At 35.0% G+C, this 17,399-nt stretch overlaps 1 protein-coding gene across 2 annotated transcripts in view; it reads left to right on the top strand.

Annotated features, from left to right (window-relative positions):
- LOC136028752 (uncharacterized) overlaps positions 1–17,399 on the top strand; it is an 84,397-nt gene that overhangs the window by 48,525 nt on the left and 18,473 nt on the right. For both annotated transcript variants that reach the window (XM_065706638.1, XM_065706637.1), the window contains exons 8-10: positions 2,795–2,921; positions 10,885–11,007; positions 17,080–17,218. In XM_065706638.1, coding sequence (XP_065562710.1) covers positions 2,795–2,921; positions 10,885–11,007; positions 17,080–17,218 — 389 coding nt within the window. The remainder of the gene's footprint in view (positions 1–2,794; positions 2,922–10,884; positions 11,008–17,079; positions 17,219–17,399) is intronic.

Here is a 17,399-nt window from a genome sequence, read left to right as displayed (position 1 = left end):
AAATTTTTCCGCAACTAAGAAAATTACCACCGAATGATTCAGTTTCAAATATCCCTATACTAGAGATTTGTTCAGTTGCTAAAAAGTTGAAGGCACTTGATTCTCGTAAATTTAGTTATCCTTGTGAGATACCAATTAAATTGATTATTGTGTGTGCTTATCTTTTATCTACTCCTTTAACGGCAATTTTTAACCAGTGTTTTATTGATGGTGTTTTCCCATGTATTTTTAAATAGGCGTATGTAACGCCAATCCCCAAATGCAAGGCACCTAAAGATATAACCGAGATGAGGCCGATTTCGAAAATTCCAGCTCTCTCAAAAGTATTTGAAAGTTTTATTTTTGTTTGTTTATTTGAGGACATAAATGATAATATTGATCCCCAACAATTTGGATTTAGGTCCGGGCATAGTACTGTTCATTATTTGGTTGCATTGTTGGATACTATCCTTAAGCACTTTGAAAATAATGGGGCCTATGTTGATGCATTATTTGCAGACATAGTTAAGGCTTTTGATAGTCTCGATTATAATGTGGTTGTGGAAGAAGCAAAAGCTATGGGTGCCCGTCCATTTGTTGTACGAATGCTCGCTAGTTTTCTTTTTGAAAGATCTCAGTGTGTCCAACTTCCTGATCATGAGCCATCTGAATTTGTAAATATTTTTTGTGGTTCGCCACAAGGGACTAAATTAGGCCCGCTTTCTTTTCTTATTGTTTTTAACCGTATTTTAACAACAATTCGTGAGCTTTTTAAATTTGCTGATGATTTAACTATTTTATCACTGCGACTAAGCCCTCCGACTACTGAACAGTCTGACTTGATCAAAATCTATCATGATCTAAAAGCTGAATTAGGAAAGGTAAAACTGACGGTCAGTGAAACTAAGAGTTCTTATATGACGTTTTCCTTCCTAAAGGGTAACAACCACTCTTCTCATAATTCCATACTGCCAACAAAGAAAACTGTTAAAATACTTGGGATTCTTTTGGACGATGATTTAAGATGGAATTCGCACGTTGATTATCTGACTAAAAAAGGCGCCTCGCTTTTACATTCATTTTCCAACCTAAAAAGATTTGGTACACCAACTGAGGTTTTAAAGTCTGTATATTGCAGCTATGTTAGACCTTCTGTTGAGTATGCATGTCCTGCTTGACATCCGGGATTGACGAAAGATCAGACGGATAGACTTGAGACGATACAAAAAAGAGCTGTAAAAATTATACTTGGACAAAACTACTCAACTTACGAGGATGCACTGAAACAACTCAATGTGGACTCACTTGATAGTCGTAGACATGGCTTAACATATAGATTTGGACTAATTGTTTGAATTCCCCAGCTCATTGTCGTCTACTACCCAACCTTGAGAGCCCCCCAACTGAAGGACCAGTTACAAGACTCTGACAAATAAAAAAGAATTGTCCACAGTTACTGACTTGCTCAGCCTATAGTACTGAGAGATATCGCAAATCATTTGTTCCATATTTTACCCGTCATTTTAATAATATTGACGCGACCGATATTTAATGTTTGATTAATATGTGTTTGATTAATGTAATGTTTGTTTAAATTTTCCTGTGAGTGTTTTGAAGGTATAAATTATTTTTGTCATGACATGCTAATGCTAGCTCCGGCTATTGTAGTGAATAAATATATTCTATTCTATTCTGTATTAATAATAGACCTCTCAATGAATTCCAATGCGCTGTTGCAATTGATGGTTGCCTTAAAAAGTGGAAAATATATTAAGTATATTTTCTACATGTCTAATATAGAAAGATGGAAAATAATCTATCAAAACTTTAACCAGAGAGAGAGAGAGAATAAGGTTTATTTGCAGGAGTGATTGCAGCTCAGTGGCTAAATTTATGTAGTGCTGCAAAAAGTGCTATCATACACTATTATACAACGATTTAAAAATGGCATGAAAGAGATCTAAGGTAAAAAAAAAGGTAAAGGATACGCCATTAGACTTTGCAGTCCCTACCGGCGGTGCTGATCTCCGTTTCTTGGCCCTTCAGCCAGGAAGTGCAATGGGGGGAGGGGGGCTGGGGGCCAACCATCCTGTGCTTTCGCACACCCTTCCTGTTTACCTTCCCCAGATTTCTCCAGTTTTGGTGTCTGTAATGCTGTTTGTCTTGGCTTCTTGGTGGAAAACTCCACCGTGATAGTAGGATTTTACCTCTCAGGATACGGTCGTCCACAACCAGACTTCTAAACTTAGGAGTTTGGGGGTTGCGAGGACACCCTGGTAGAACATATTTCTATTACTCAGGATCATCCTGGTTGCCCATTCTGGAAACTGAAAAAGAAAAATAACTCTATTTGTAGAGGGGGCAATCCAAGAAAATGAAACAATCAAATTTTTCGCTGGAATATTTGATATTGTGTTCTAGTATTCACACTGGGAGACGAGGGCTATAAGGAAGATTATCTTTGTTTACACTTTAAGGCAAATAAAGATGAGAAGCTTTATTTTTGTTTAAAAAAGGCAGCTTTTCTTAGTCTTTTACATAGAAAATATGCTGGTCATATGAATTACCCGTTAGCCTGCTTAGCTCGAAGCCCCCTTCGACAGGTTATAACTTGTATAACTTGATTTATCTTTATATGCGTCAAAATGCAAAATTATTGCTGAAACATGCTATACTTATCAATTTGAGAAGGGGAGGCTTATCCAGCCAACTTCAAAAATAACGCTTATCTCCTGTTAGTTATCAAAAGCAAAATACTTTCTATTTACCATAGGAATTACTCAAAATTTAAAACTTCATACTTTTTTTCTTCTAGGCAGCCCAATCTTTTGAAACTGAGAAGTCAAAACTAGAATCTAGTCTTAATAATGAAAAGTTGGAAAACCGGTCCCTTAAAGCCCTGCTAAATCAGCTTCAGTCAATTGGAGGCTCTGTGCCTGCAGGTAAGGAAGAAAATTGACTTACTCATCATTCGACATACCTGACATACGCTGAGCGTGAGAAATTGACCTTGAATGTACTGTCGCTATGTGACATGACCTTGTTGCAAAGGTGATATAAAAGAAAAAAACTATTTTGCATGCTTTAAGAGATGGTATTTCAAGATTTAAAACTGAAAAGAATTGAAACGAGAAGACATTGGGCATATCTTAAGAGGTGTTCCCATGAAGCCGCGAAAATTAGAGAAATAATTATGTAAAAAACACAGGTATTAGAAAGAATTTATCATATTTTTGAATCCAGCCTAAAAAGCTGTGGTAGAATCCTTCGTGGTAGAAAAAATGGTTTTGTATATATCCGTTAACTAAGCACTTCCATATTATGTAACATGGACTAGAACTAATATAATTTTTTTATTTGTTTTTTACCCAAAAGTCGTTTTCCAGTGGTACAAAAATTCATCGTAGAATTCTTTGGCTATAGAAAATAGGAAATAATATACAATGTTTTGGACGGAAAATAAAACATCATTGACGAGTGCAGTTTACTAGACAGAAATGTACAATTTTTATCGTTTAAAACTAAAATATTTAGTTCATAATTATCATTTTACGCTGAACTCGGGAATGCAATCAGTATTTTTTCAAAAAGTACAGTTTGCGTAATCATTTTCAAAATTAGTTTTATTTTTCAGGTGAAATCTGAAAAATATTGTTTAGAAACGTTTTTCAAGGGAGTTTTGTATCTTGAATTCAAAAAAATGTAATCATGCTTTTTCTAGTGTTCTTATGCTTTATGGTTTTTTGCTTTTTCGGAGAAACCAAAAGTCAAGAAATAATTATTTAAAAATACTGGTAAAAGAAAAAAAATGATTACTTTATTGAATTCATCATACGCAACAAACGTTTCCTAGCAATAGCTTTTTTCTGATCTAAAACACGCTAAATTTTCTTTATGTGTGTGAAAACTAAATATTTCCGCCTAAGATATATCATAGGAACTAGTGCTAATGAAACTTTTTATCGTCATGTTTTTTCTCACCTAAAAATTAGTTGTATTTGACTCAATACATCAAAGAAAGAAGAGCTTGTAAACTACTACTACTAAAAAATCACCGCAGCACCAAGCCACCTGAGGCCAGCAAAGCTACGCACGCTCCTCCTCCATCCCAATATATTCAAAGCCACCCTCTTTACACCTTCCCAGGAAGTTCCTATTTCCTTTAAATCTTTCTTTATGACATCCTCCTGCCCCAGACGAGGACGACCTGCTTTTCGTTTCGCCCTAGACGGTTGGCCGACAAGGACAATCTTCGGCAATGTGTCATCCTTCATCCGCAGAACATGCCCTATCTATCTCAACCTTTCTTTCATTATGACCCTAGAAAGTGGGATTGAACCACATTTTTCGTGCAGCCTACTGTTTGAAATACGGTCAGGCAGCTGGGTACCCAGAACAATCCGTAGCCAATTTCTCTAGAAAACATCCGCTTTTCGGAGCGCCCATGCTTCAGAGCCATATTTGACCACTATCATCACTGTACCTTCCAATATTCTAATCTTGGTTCGCAGACTTGTCTTTCTATTCTTCCAAACTTTTTTTAACTTTCTTTTCCTAGACCAAATTTACCTAGGCTATGATACCATCTATCCCTATTTCTACCGACCTGGGCGTTAAAATATCCTAATAAAAATGCTGTATTTCTACCTTGGGCCCTGTCTTTTTGCTCCTGTGACAGTAAGTAAAATTTATTTGAGTCACTAGTATCTCCGTCAGTCAGTTCAACAGAGGCATATACTACTATAACTGATACCTTGAACTTTTTGGTCATAAAATGAGTGATTGTTTTCTATTATTAATACCTTCCCAGCCTAAATAAGACTTCACAGCATCCTTATTCTTCATTAAATAAAAAAAACTAGTTTTTTTAACTGAAAGTAAGGAGCGACATTAAAACTTAAAACGAACAGAAATTACTCCGTATATGAAATGGGTTGTCCCCTCCGCAGTCCCTCGCTCTTTACGCTAAAGTTTGACTCTTTGCCACAATTCTACTTTTTAAAACAATTAAAAACTTTAGCGTAAAGAGCGTGGGACTGCGGAGGGGACAACCCATTTCATATACGGAGTAATTTCTGTTCGTTTTAAGTTTTAATGTCGCTCCTTACTTTCAGTTAAAAAAAACTAGTTTTTTTTATTTAATTTCTGAACGTTGTTGAATTAATGCATGTTTGATTTTGGCTCTCCGCACATAAATTATTGAAATGAAATTAGTATATTAATTTTTTTTTTGCTAAATGGCTTTCTCTTAGTTTTGATAAGACGATTTTGAGAAATAAGGGGTGGGGAAGGAGGCCTAGCTGCCCTCCAATTTTTTTGGTCACTTAAAAAGGGCACTAGAACTTTTCATTTCCGTGAGAATGAGCCCTCTCGCGACATTCTAGGACCACTTGGCCGATAAGATGACCCCTGGGAAAAAAAACAAAAAGAAACAAACAAACAAATAAACACGCACCCATGATATGTCTTCTGGCAAAAAATACAAAATTCCACATTTTTTAGATAGGAGCTTGAAATTTTTGCTATAGAGTTCTCTGATATACCGAATGCGATAGTGTGATTTTCGTTAAGATTCTATGACTTTTAGGGGCTGTTTCCCCCTTTTTTCCAAAATAGGGCAAATTTTCTCAGGATGACAAAGACTAAATTAATTGAAACTTATATATTTAGAATCAGCGTAAAAATTCGATTCTTTTGATGTATCTTTTAGCATCAAAATTCCGTTTTTTAGAGTTTCGTTTACTATTGAGCCGGGTCGCCCCTTACTATAGTTCCTTACCACGAACTGTTTGAAAAGAAAATAATTCGGTATTTCGGGGCTTCTGACATTATTACTCCTTTGCGGAAGTTAGGCTCAAAATTGAAAAAGGATTATATTTCTTCTCTGGGCCCCTTCCACCTCTTAGTTCGTTTATTTTCCCGTTAGTTTTCACCTGTTTTCGCTTTATAGTTGTGTTATCTCTTAGCAGTTCTTTCGTTAGTTGAGTTATGGTTGTGGTATATATGTTTTATCGCTTGTATAGTTGTGTTATTTTCAAATTATACTCCATAATAGAGAGGCTCCGAACACCCAGCATTGTAAATTAAGCTCTTAATTTGACGTTTTTTCTAACGTGACCAGATTTGTCCTGCGCCCTTTTCATTGAATTTTTTTCCCCCATGGCATATTTCTCCAAGGAAAGATCCTCCCACATAGCCCCCTCCCTCAACCCTACCCCCAAAACCCAAAAAATCCCCCTGAAAACGTCTGTACACTTCCCAATAACCATTATTATATGTAAACACTGGTTGAAGTTTGTGACTTGCAACCCCTCCCCCAGGGACTGTGGGGGAGTAAGTCATCCCTAAAAACATAATTATTATGATTTTCGACTATGCTAAACAAAATGGCTATCTCAAAATTTTGATCCGTTGACTTTGGGAAAAAAATGAGCGTGGGAGGGGGCCTAGATGCCCTCCAATTTTTTTGGTCACTTAAAAAGGGCACTAGAACTTTTCATTTCCGTTAGAATGAGCCCTCTTGCGACATTCTAGGACCACTTGGTCGATACGATGACCCCTGAGAAAAAAAAAAAAACAAAAAAAAAAAAAAAACAAACAAATAAACACGCACCCGTGATTTGTCTTCTGGCAAAAATTCTACATTTTTGTAGATAGGAGCTTGAAACTTCTACAGTAGGGTTCTCTGATACGCTGAATCTGATGGTGTCATTTTCGTTAAGATCCTACGACTTTTAGGGGGTGTTTCCCCCTATTTTCCTAAATAAGGCAAATTTTCTCAGGCTCATAACTTTTGATGGCTAAGACTAAACTTGATGAAACTTGTATATTTAAAATCAGCATTAAAATGCGATTCTTTTGATGTAGCTATTGATATCAAAATTGAATTTTTTAGAGTTTTGGTTACTGTTGAGCCGGATCGCTCCTTACTACAGTTCGTTACCACGAACTGTTTGATAAGTCCTACTCCCTGTCTATGTACCCCATCCTTCCTGTCACACTAAAAAATTCTATATCACCTAATTTAATCTTCCCTACCCTGGGATATGAGTTTCTGAAACTCCTAATAAGTCCAGTTTGAATCGTCTGAATTCGTCTGTCAAAATGTCAATACGATAGTCATTTTTTAACGTCGTAATATTTCAAGTTATAATTTTTACGTTCTTCCATTGAAATTGTTTTGGTCTCATGAAAAGCAATGATCCCAGGTACCAGTGCAGGACTGGGATCAACATGTCTTCTCAAGGACCACCAATATGAATGGAGGCTTTGTGAAATCCTGGGCCTATCTTGGTCACAACATGGTTTTCAGCACTTGGCGATGCTCTTCTATCAACAAGAGTCTAAATCCTGCATAGACCCTCCCAAGTTTATTACCTCCAAGTTGCTATATACTCAGACCTACAAATACTATGCTATTACAGGGATAAGGCGACCCATAGTAGATAAATTAGCTAGGAAGAGGCTTTTCAGTCCGAAAACGCACGTCACTCCTCAAGTTTGATAAAATAAAGGAAACGTTAGAAATAAAAGGTTATTTATTTATATAAATTACTAGCTGTTGTTGGTTACATTACAACACCTAGTTGGTGGGGGCGCTTTGCGCCCCCCAAGCCCCCCCCTCGCGCGCGCGTAAGTCGTTACGCGCCATTGTAGTTGTGTCCCTGTGTCCCACCTGTGAATATAGATATATATATATATATATATATATATATATATATATATATATATATATATATATATATATATATATATATATATATATATATATATATTTAACTACGTAAAACTTGCGAATATACAAGATTCTTGGCTGTCCCATTGTCTGTGCTTATAAATAGATTGTCAGGTTTACAGACTCTTGAACATGCAACATATAATTGTCCATGGGAAAAACAATCTGTATTCAGATCTATACCTCATTATTCTAATGATTGCCCTTGAGCTTTGTTTATGGTAATTGCTAATCGAACATTTCCTGTGTCCCCGTCGTCATTTATATATCCCCCTGTGCCCCCGGCGTCCCCGATGTTGTTGTTTCCCTGTGTCCTGGTCGTCATTTGTATCCCGGTGTCCCAGTCTGTAATTTCTCTTTGAGTGTCGCGGTCGTCATTTATATTCCCGGTGTCCCGGTCGTCATTTTTGTCTCGGTCGTCATTTGTGTTCCGGTGTTCCTGTCCTGGTCGTCATTTATATTCCCTGTGTCCCGCTCGTCATTTGTGTCCCGGTGCTTTGTTGATGGTGATTGCTAATCGAACATTCCTTGTGTCCCGGTCGCTTTCTCTTTGAGTGTCCCGGTCGTCATTTATATTCTCTATGTCCCGGTGCCCCGGTCGTCATTTGTGTCCTGATGTCCCGGTCTGTAATTTCGTCAGTCGACAAACATGACGTCAGTCGACACACAAACATGACGTCACTCAACAGACCCACAGACAAACAACTTATTTTTATATATATAGGTTTGTTATATCTGGTAAACCGAAATCAGCATACATTTTAGATCAGCTATTCTTTGTGAGGTTTTAGGCAAAAAAGCAAAAAAAAATATACGGATTCATGTTATTCACTGGACGAAAAATACATATTTTTTATTATCTAAAAACCCAAGGTATATTATGTTGAATTAACGTTAATATGAAATTAGAAGCTATGCATCAGCTACAGTTTTTGTGAAATCAGTTCATTCGGTAAATTTTTTCAACTTCAAGTTTTTCAACTTATAACGAACAAAAATTATTCCGTATATGGAAGGGGTTGTCCCCTTCCCAGCGCCTCGCTCTTTACGCTAAAGTTTTTTACTGTTTGAAAAAGTAGAGTTGTGAGAAACAGTCAAACTTTAGGGTAAAGAACGGGGCGTTGAGGAGGGGACAATCCCTTTCATATACGGAGTAATTTCTCTATTCGGAATAACGCTCCTTACTTGCAGTTGAAAAAACATGTTTTTTTAATGTAATATGAAATTAAAAGCTATTCATCAGCTACAATTTTTGCGAAATCAGTTCAAAATTAATTATTTTTATCGGTAAATTTTTTGTATTCTAGATAAAAAAAAAGCAAGAAACGTTGTTTCGAAATGTTTTCTAGTTCAACTTTGTAAGGTGACTTTAAATAAATGTAATTAGCAAAAAAAAAACTCAGGTACTAGAACAAAGTCTCTTGTCACCATTCTGTCTTGTTTTTGACTGATGTAAATTCATAATTGAAGAAGAAGGATTTGCGCCTGATCCGTGTTACTTATTTTAGATATGGCAAATTTTTGCTGTACCTTCTAACCTGATATTATAATACACATATTATTGAAAAGTTTTGTGCTATTGACATTATTCAGTCGTTTCGGCTGCTTAGTGCTAATTTAATAAGACAAAATTTTGATTTCCTTGTCCCAAACCATAATATTATCCGTTTGTTTTGTCTGAGACGAAGGTTTAAGCTGTGTATTTGTCTTTGTATTTGTTTTTTCTTTTTTGTACAATTTACACCACATGTTTTGCCTAAAAATAGTTAAAAATAAATTATTATCAATAAATGTATCACATTTTGAATCCAGCCCATAAAATTACTCTAAAAAACTTTTCGAAATAATAACTTTATTGTTAATCTAAAATATCCAAAAATAGTTCTTTATGTATCTTACCTAAATACTACCGCATAATCTATATCACAGACACTAATGCTGATTTGATTTATTGATTGTCATTTTTTTTTTTTTACCAAAAAATTAGTATGATTTGATTCGTGAATTAAAGGAAACGATGAAAAAAAAAATGCTGTTTTTCAGTGATGTGAAACAGGCTAAAGTTAATAGTAGAATTATCTGACTACATATAGAATTTTTGTGAATAAAGAAAATTAGACAATATACAACATTTAAAATGGTAAAAACCCTGTTGACCAATGTAGTACTCTGGGCGAAGCTGTACAATTTTTTTTGTTTCAAAATAAGACATATAAATCTAGAACAAGTGTTCACACTGAATTTGGATATGTAATCAAAATGTTTCCTTCACCTTCTGTTTTCGGTAATCATTTCCAAAATTACTTTTTTTTCTGAAATTTGTGTGTTTTAAATTAGAAGGAGCAAATAAGTATTCTAAGATTTAATTGGACTCGCTATTGGTACCTAGAATTTTTATTTAAGGATTTTAAAACATTTTTGGTTGAATTTTTTGGTGTTAAAAAGAAAGTTCATAAAAAGGAAATCATTCTTTAAAAAAGGTTGCATTTATTAAGCCTTATTATCTTTTTTAAATTTCACCATAAAAACTGCGTTAGAAACATGCCTCAACAATTCAGAAAAAGTTTAGTCAAATTTGAACTTAATATTACCAAAACAGAAAACCGTTTTTGAGAAACGATCACTTAAAATTCATGGTTTATAGAATATAAATAAATATATATATATATATATATATATATATATATATATATATATATATATATATATATATATATATATATATATATATATAAATATATATATATATATATATATATATATATATATATATATATATATATATATATATATATATATATATATAAATATATATATATATAATGTATATAATAAATTAAATAAATATAATGTATTGAACATGAATATATATATAATGTTAAAGAAAAGTTATAATTGTATGTTGGTTGCCAAGTCTGTATCCTAAGCTATTACGATATATGAATATATTAATATGAAAAGGACTATTCGGAAATAACATCGTCTCAGTAATATGACTCAGGTCACCTTTAGTGATATTAGTGATGTTAGTGATATACTGGATTTGATGTTCTGATACATTGCATTATTTGTCCAATATGTTGTAAAAATTGTTCCAAATTTTTAACAAAACCAGATATTGATTATTTTCAAAAATATAAAGTTAGTGTCATTTGATTTTTTCTTTTTAGGTCAAATGGACGCTCTACTTGATGCGGAAAAAATCAGAACGGAAATGAAATCAACAAAAGAAGAATGTGACGCTCTGAAAAAGCAATTATTTGAAATGAATGATTCATGCACTACGTTACAAGGTAAGTCATCTATAAAAATTTCTCTTCTCTCCTTTATTGTGCTCTAAGATTAACACTCTGATTTTGTCCGGGTTTATTTCCCTAACTGGCTATTTCGGTTATTTTAAGATCATAAGGACCGAATTTTGGCGGTTTTTATAGAATATGTGAATTTCTGGCTGGATTGATGAATATGATACATTGTTAAAAGTTGCGTAAAATTCATGCATTTTCTCTTGTCCTTGAGCCGGAGTCAACAGCGTGTGACGTTTGTTGAAGTTTTGTAGTCTAAATCAAAAAGGATTATCTGAAGTTTTTCTGCCGAGCTTTTGTTTCTTAAAGCTGTTTTTCTGCTTCCGAGTTGGGAACTTCGGTCAAACAAGCAACGGGTAGATTTTAGGATAGGTTATACCCTAAAAGCGCTTAAGATGTGTGGCTGCTCCCTGGCCCGGTTACCGAAGTAGTTTTTTAGAACAATAAATAGGAAATTTACAGATCCCAAGAAGGAGCATTTCCCCATGGGTTTGAAGTTCTAGCGCGCCATCGACTTTTACGAGCAATTTCTGTTTGTAGTTCTGTTAAGTTTTGTGATTTTTGTTTTTTTGTTTGGGACAGAGGCAGAGGAATGGTATTACATTCGCTTTCTAAACTTTTTTAGGTCTCTCCTTGCTAAAGAAATCGGTGATATTCCTTTGCTCCTTTTACTTGTAATATTAGAAAGTTGCCCTATTTATGACTACAAAACTTAGATGCGACTGTGTTTTTTTCAAATGTAGACCTAAAGGTAAAAGCGGGTCCGGAACTTCTACTCCACCTCCTCTCTTCTCAGTGTGTCGGCTAAAAAGTAATATTGGACCATGTTTTAAGCGGAATCTTGTAATGGTTTTCAATGTGTATAAGAGGAGATTCAGAGGAGCACCTCTTTAACCCAGCTCACCCAGGCACCTCACCACAGATCTTTTAGCAAACAGCGGGTAGTCATTTAGCAACTGGTTGAAATCGAAATCGTTGAAGGATTTTCAGTTAATATTGTTAGGAAGTACAAAGTGGGGTCTTGGTGTCTCTTTCCCACCTATTCTTAGGTGTGATGCACCTTGTTCGAAGCAAAATGATGCAAGGATACTGCTCTCTTATGCCGTGGGCCAGCATCTCTTTTCGCCTCCTACCGCCAAATTCTTAGCCGAAAGATTATCTTGTTACATCTTGTTGCAACTGGAATTACGGAGGGCATTTCAGGTCTTGTGACTAGGAGCCAAAATAGGTGAGAGGCCTTCCAATGCCGTCCCGTCTCTCCCGCCGCCAAGTTCTAGCACATGGGTAGGCATGTCGCACCTTTTTTGAAGGAATTGAAGAATAGTTTATCAAACTGCATGATTTGGCACCCAATTGGGCTATACCCCAAAAACACTCTCAGGTCCTTCACTCAGCCTTTTACTATAAAGGTGAGAATGGTACATCTTTTTTACTGGAATAAAGTCATAAGTAAACGTGAAGCAAATAGATCAGAACATAGCACTTTAATGAAACTCAGGGTCAGAACTCATTGTCGTCTACTACCCAACCTTGAGAGCCCCCCAACTGAAGGACCAGTTACTAGACTCCGACAAATAAAAAAGAATTGCCCGCAGTTACTGACTTGCTCAGCCTATAGTACTGAGAGATATCGCAAATCATTTGTTCCATATTTTACCCGTCATTTTAATAATATTGACGCGATTAATATTTAATGTTTGATTAATATGTATTTGATTAATATAATGTTTGTTTGAATTTTCCTGTGAGTGTTTTTGAAGGTATAAATTATTTTTGTCATGACATGCTGATGTTAGCTCCGGCTATTGTAGTGAATAAATATATTCTATTCTATAACCAACTCAGAGGGTTGTTAAACTTCAGAAACGGACAAAGACAAACCCCTATAAAGCAGCAAACGCTTACAGAACAAATGCCAAAAAAAATCCTTTATCAGTATCGAAAACCTTTGGATGGTTCAGGTTCTTTAATCAGATAATGTATAGAGAAACCTGATTTTCTTTGGAAAATAACGGGGTTCGAAAATCAGAATTTTCTTATAAGATAGGAGTTGCAGGTCCAAGGAGGCAAAGCGAAGAAGATATTTAGCAAAGCAAAAGAAAACTGATCAAAGTTTTGATCTATTGGGATTTGTAAGAACTTTCCTAAAAGGAATTGCGTAAAAATAATGTATTATTTATACACAACTGAGTAATACGTTATCTATTTATATATTGCATAATTAATGCGCTATAATTCGTATTAGGCATCAATTGAAGCGTAAAAAGCGATGAATTTGGTGCCTTTAGAAATAGTAATGATGAAGAGAAGTACAGGTCATTCTCGCGATTGCTTACTCTGAACTTACCAGCAAGATCAATAAATGTCTAACTGGATTAACGGCTTACATATCTAACCTTTATTGTGTACCAACCCCTGCGATTCTGGTGCCTTATCAGGAGAGAATAGCAATGGAAAAAGAGATCCGTCAAGGTTGAATCCTCTATCCATATGTTTTTAAACGTGATCTGGCTAAGGCTCTCCATTGTCTTTGTGGCCGACAAGGACAATCTTTGGCAATCTGTCGTTTTCATCTGCAGAGCGTGTCCTAATTGTCTCAAACGTTTTTAAACGTGATCTGGCTAAGGCTCTCCATTGTCTTTGTGGCCTACAAGGACAATCTTTGGCAATCTGTCGTTTTCATCTGCAGAACGTGTCCTAATTGTCTCAAAGACAAACCACGACAAAGAGACGGTAGTCGACAAAGACACGGTACATTCTCATTATAACCCTTGAAAGCAGGATTGAACAATACTTTCTCGTACAGCGTACTGTTTCAGATACAGTCAGTCAGTTGGCTATTCAAAATAAACCGTAGGTGATTTCTCTGGAAAACATCTAGCAACTCCAACTCCCTCTTTTGATGGGTCCAAGCTTCAGAACCATACTTGACCACTGTCGTCACTGTAGCTTTCGATATTCTAATCTTGGTTTGCATACTTATCATCCTATTCTTTCAAACTTTTTCAACCGTGAAAAAACACCCTGGGCCTTGGCTTTTCTACTTTCAACGTCTTCACTGCACCCACTGTCTTTGCTAATAATACTACCTAGGTAACTAAAGCTGCCCACTTGATCGATCTTCTCTTTACGCAACATCAACTCTTCACCTTCACTTATTCCCATTATTGGCGACTTAGTAGTCTTAACATTTATTTTCAATCCTATTCTTGTACCCTGAATTCTCAGAACCTCCGAGGATTCATTCATTTTTCTAACATTGTCATCCAGGATGCTTAAATCATCATAATAATCTAAGTTTAGGAGAGTTCTACTTCCCCAATTGATTCTGTGTTCTCCTATGCCCTTTGCTTTGTTTCTTAGGACAAGTCAAACAAAATGATCCAAATAGATTATGCTGACGATATTTAATGCGTTTTTTAACTATGTCAGGTCTGGAAAAAAAATTAAATCTATTAGGTACAGATTTAAATAAAGTTGTCTCACTGTAAATTTTTTCCAGGCGCAATATTATGTGTTATTTAAAGAAAGTAGCAGTGTTTTAACGCCACCGTGGTTTTCCGCCACCATCTGTTTTCTGCCACCTTTTAATTCAGGTGGGTCAGAATAGACATAAATATATACATAGACATAAGAACGGACATAGACATAGAAATAGACATAGACACAGATATAGACAAAAATATAAACATAGGCATAGACATAGATATAGACATAGACTAACCTAACCTGTCTATTCTGACCCAACTAATCCTCTAGATAATGCAAGATTTCCTGGGTGGGGGAAAACCGGGGTGGCGTTAAAAACATCCACGCCATTTAACAAGCCTTTCCACTGTTTTTGGATCTAATAAAGAAATGGAGATTCGTTTCTTTTAAAAATAATCTTTCTTTAACGTATCCTAATCTTATCAGTAATACTGAACGAGACCCAAGGACTTCTTAAGCTAAAATTTCTGTTTACCCTAGTGTATTTTCGACTGTGATTGGGGCTGCTTTGCAGTAGCTTTGTTCACCGTCGGTAGATTGTCTTTGTTTCTTTAATATATTTTGATTATGAATATTCATTTAATACTTCCCATGAGAAAGATCTTAATTATGTGTGTCGAAGTTATTTAAATTCCGTAAATTTCTTTTCTATTTTCTGCTTCTATTCTACTTTTAATACGGAATAGAAGTGGAATATTTGGAATAATTCTATAGTGGAATAATTCTATAGCGGAATAATTCTATTAGTCAAACGGAACGTGAAAATTGGTTTCAAGTCAGGGACGTCCCTTTGTGATTTTCAGACCTAGTGATTGCTATAGCTAAAAGGCAACCCTCAAACTTAGTACTGGCGGGACTACTCGGCGGCTTTCCACTTTAGTATTGATAGGTTTGTTTTTATTGTTGCTGGTTCGTTCGTATCTTGTGTGTCTATTTTTTAGTCTTATCTTTTTCCCTTTTTGTTACTCTACTCTGCTGTACTGTTTTTACCTTTCTTTTTTTTCTTTTGTTTATTGTTTTGTTTTTTCCTTTTTTCTGCTGGTGGACTAGAAATGAGTAAATAAAATGACTTAAAAAGGCTCTTACTGTTCTATTGGACCTAAATTGTTGTCTTGCCTAAAATCGGGATCTTTTCGTTATTTTGCTTGCATTAATAAATTACGAGCCTTAAATCTTACGGGCCTTAATTTTTGCCTTGGCCTATATGTTTTCATCTGAAAAAAGGTGACGTGCACCAAACCATAGTATTTGTTGTTATTGTTGTTCTAATTGTCATTATTTATTTTATTTTAGCTGGAAGCATAAAAGAAAAAAGTATATAATCGATAATTGAAATTACAAGTTTATTTCGCCTATTTTTATGTTTTAAGGGGTCATTTACCCTAAATTCAAAAAAAAAGAAAGAGAAAAGACCGGTGCCCTTAATTTTTTTTTGTAGGTGATTGCGTAATAAAAAAAAACCTTTATTGAAATCTAATCACTGTTTTACCCTTAGATTATGAAGTAAAAAAAGGTGATGAAAGGTCCTTGGGTTTTTATGCTAAAAAGGATCGAGATATTGTCACTATTTTTTTTTTTGTTGGTTGGATGCTTGAAAGAAAAAAAAAATCTGATAAAACTATACCACCATCTTTTATTGTTTCAAATTTCTTAGTTTAAAAAGTTGACGCGTTCCTAACACCCTCTGCTAAAAAAAAAACAGTGTTGTCATTCTTTATTTGCTGGAAGCGTAAAGAAAGGTTATATTAGACTAAATGCTGCTTTTTTTTCTACTTAAATATCTTTTATGTTAAATAAATGATCTATGTTCAAAGTTTTGTTTTTTGGTAAGACCAACGTTATAACCTATTCTTGTGTAAGATTATTCACTGGCCCGAAAGACCCCTTGTGTATTTGCAAACCCGAGGGATCACCTGCGTATATGCTAGGATAGGAAGGAACTCTTAGTGATATGGAATATTCGACGCGACTTAAAATTTTTTGGCAACTTACAGTCTAAAATTTATCTAACAATTTTACTTTTTTTTGCAAAAACATATGACCAGAACTTTGAGTATTTTCCCGAGTATTTGGTGACTGTCTGATGACCAAACAGACTGTTGTTGCACCTTGAAATAATTATATAATCATTTGCGCCTACAAAGGATAGAGTTGGATTTTCTTCAACTTTATTACCTGATTCTTTGAGCTGACCAGCTAAGATTTCCCAGTAGGATTTTACTCTATTAAGATTTGAACATCATTCGTTAATATCGCTTGACGCTTAAGGGGTATCTTCCCCCCTTTTGAAAATCAGGCAAATTTCTTCTGGCTCTTAGGATTTGATGGGCTACGTTAAACTTAATGAATTTTATGCTTGCAATCAGGATAAAAAGCCAATTATTTTGATGTATGAATTGTTACGAAAATTCTAATTTTTAGAGTTTCGGCCACTGTTGGGCCGACCGCTACTTACTTACAGTTCGGTACCACGAACTATTTGACAAGTCATAGTCAAGATGGGCGTGCGGGTACAACTGGCATCACTTGAGTGAAAAAGTTGTTATATAGATCATTTCTGTTTATTTCAAGGAATGAATGAAGAACTAAAGCAGAGATGTGATGATCTTGAGAGCCGACTAGCCATCGAAGTTGAAGATAGGAAGAACTTGAAAATTGCTATTGATGTACTTAAAAATATGTTTGAAACTGAAAAGGCAGAACTCGTAGAGTAAGTTATCCTAAATATTTAAAGATTGTTCTTTGCTCCATTATATTACATCTTAAAGGGCCAAGTTTCTATTTTTTCTCTTTTCTTTTTTTTCTTTTCTCTTTACTTTTCTTTTATTCTTTATACTAAAAGGCAAGTACTACATAGAAAACCGGAAGTTGAAAAAGGGAACAAACTGTCT

This window comes from Artemia franciscana, chromosome 7 (assembly GCF_032884065.1).
Source record: "Artemia franciscana chromosome 7, ASM3288406v1, whole genome shotgun sequence".
Lineage (NCBI taxonomy): Eukaryota > Metazoa > Arthropoda > Branchiopoda > Anostraca > Artemiidae > Artemia > Artemia franciscana.
This window is presented reverse-complemented; position numbering and strand designations above follow the sequence as displayed.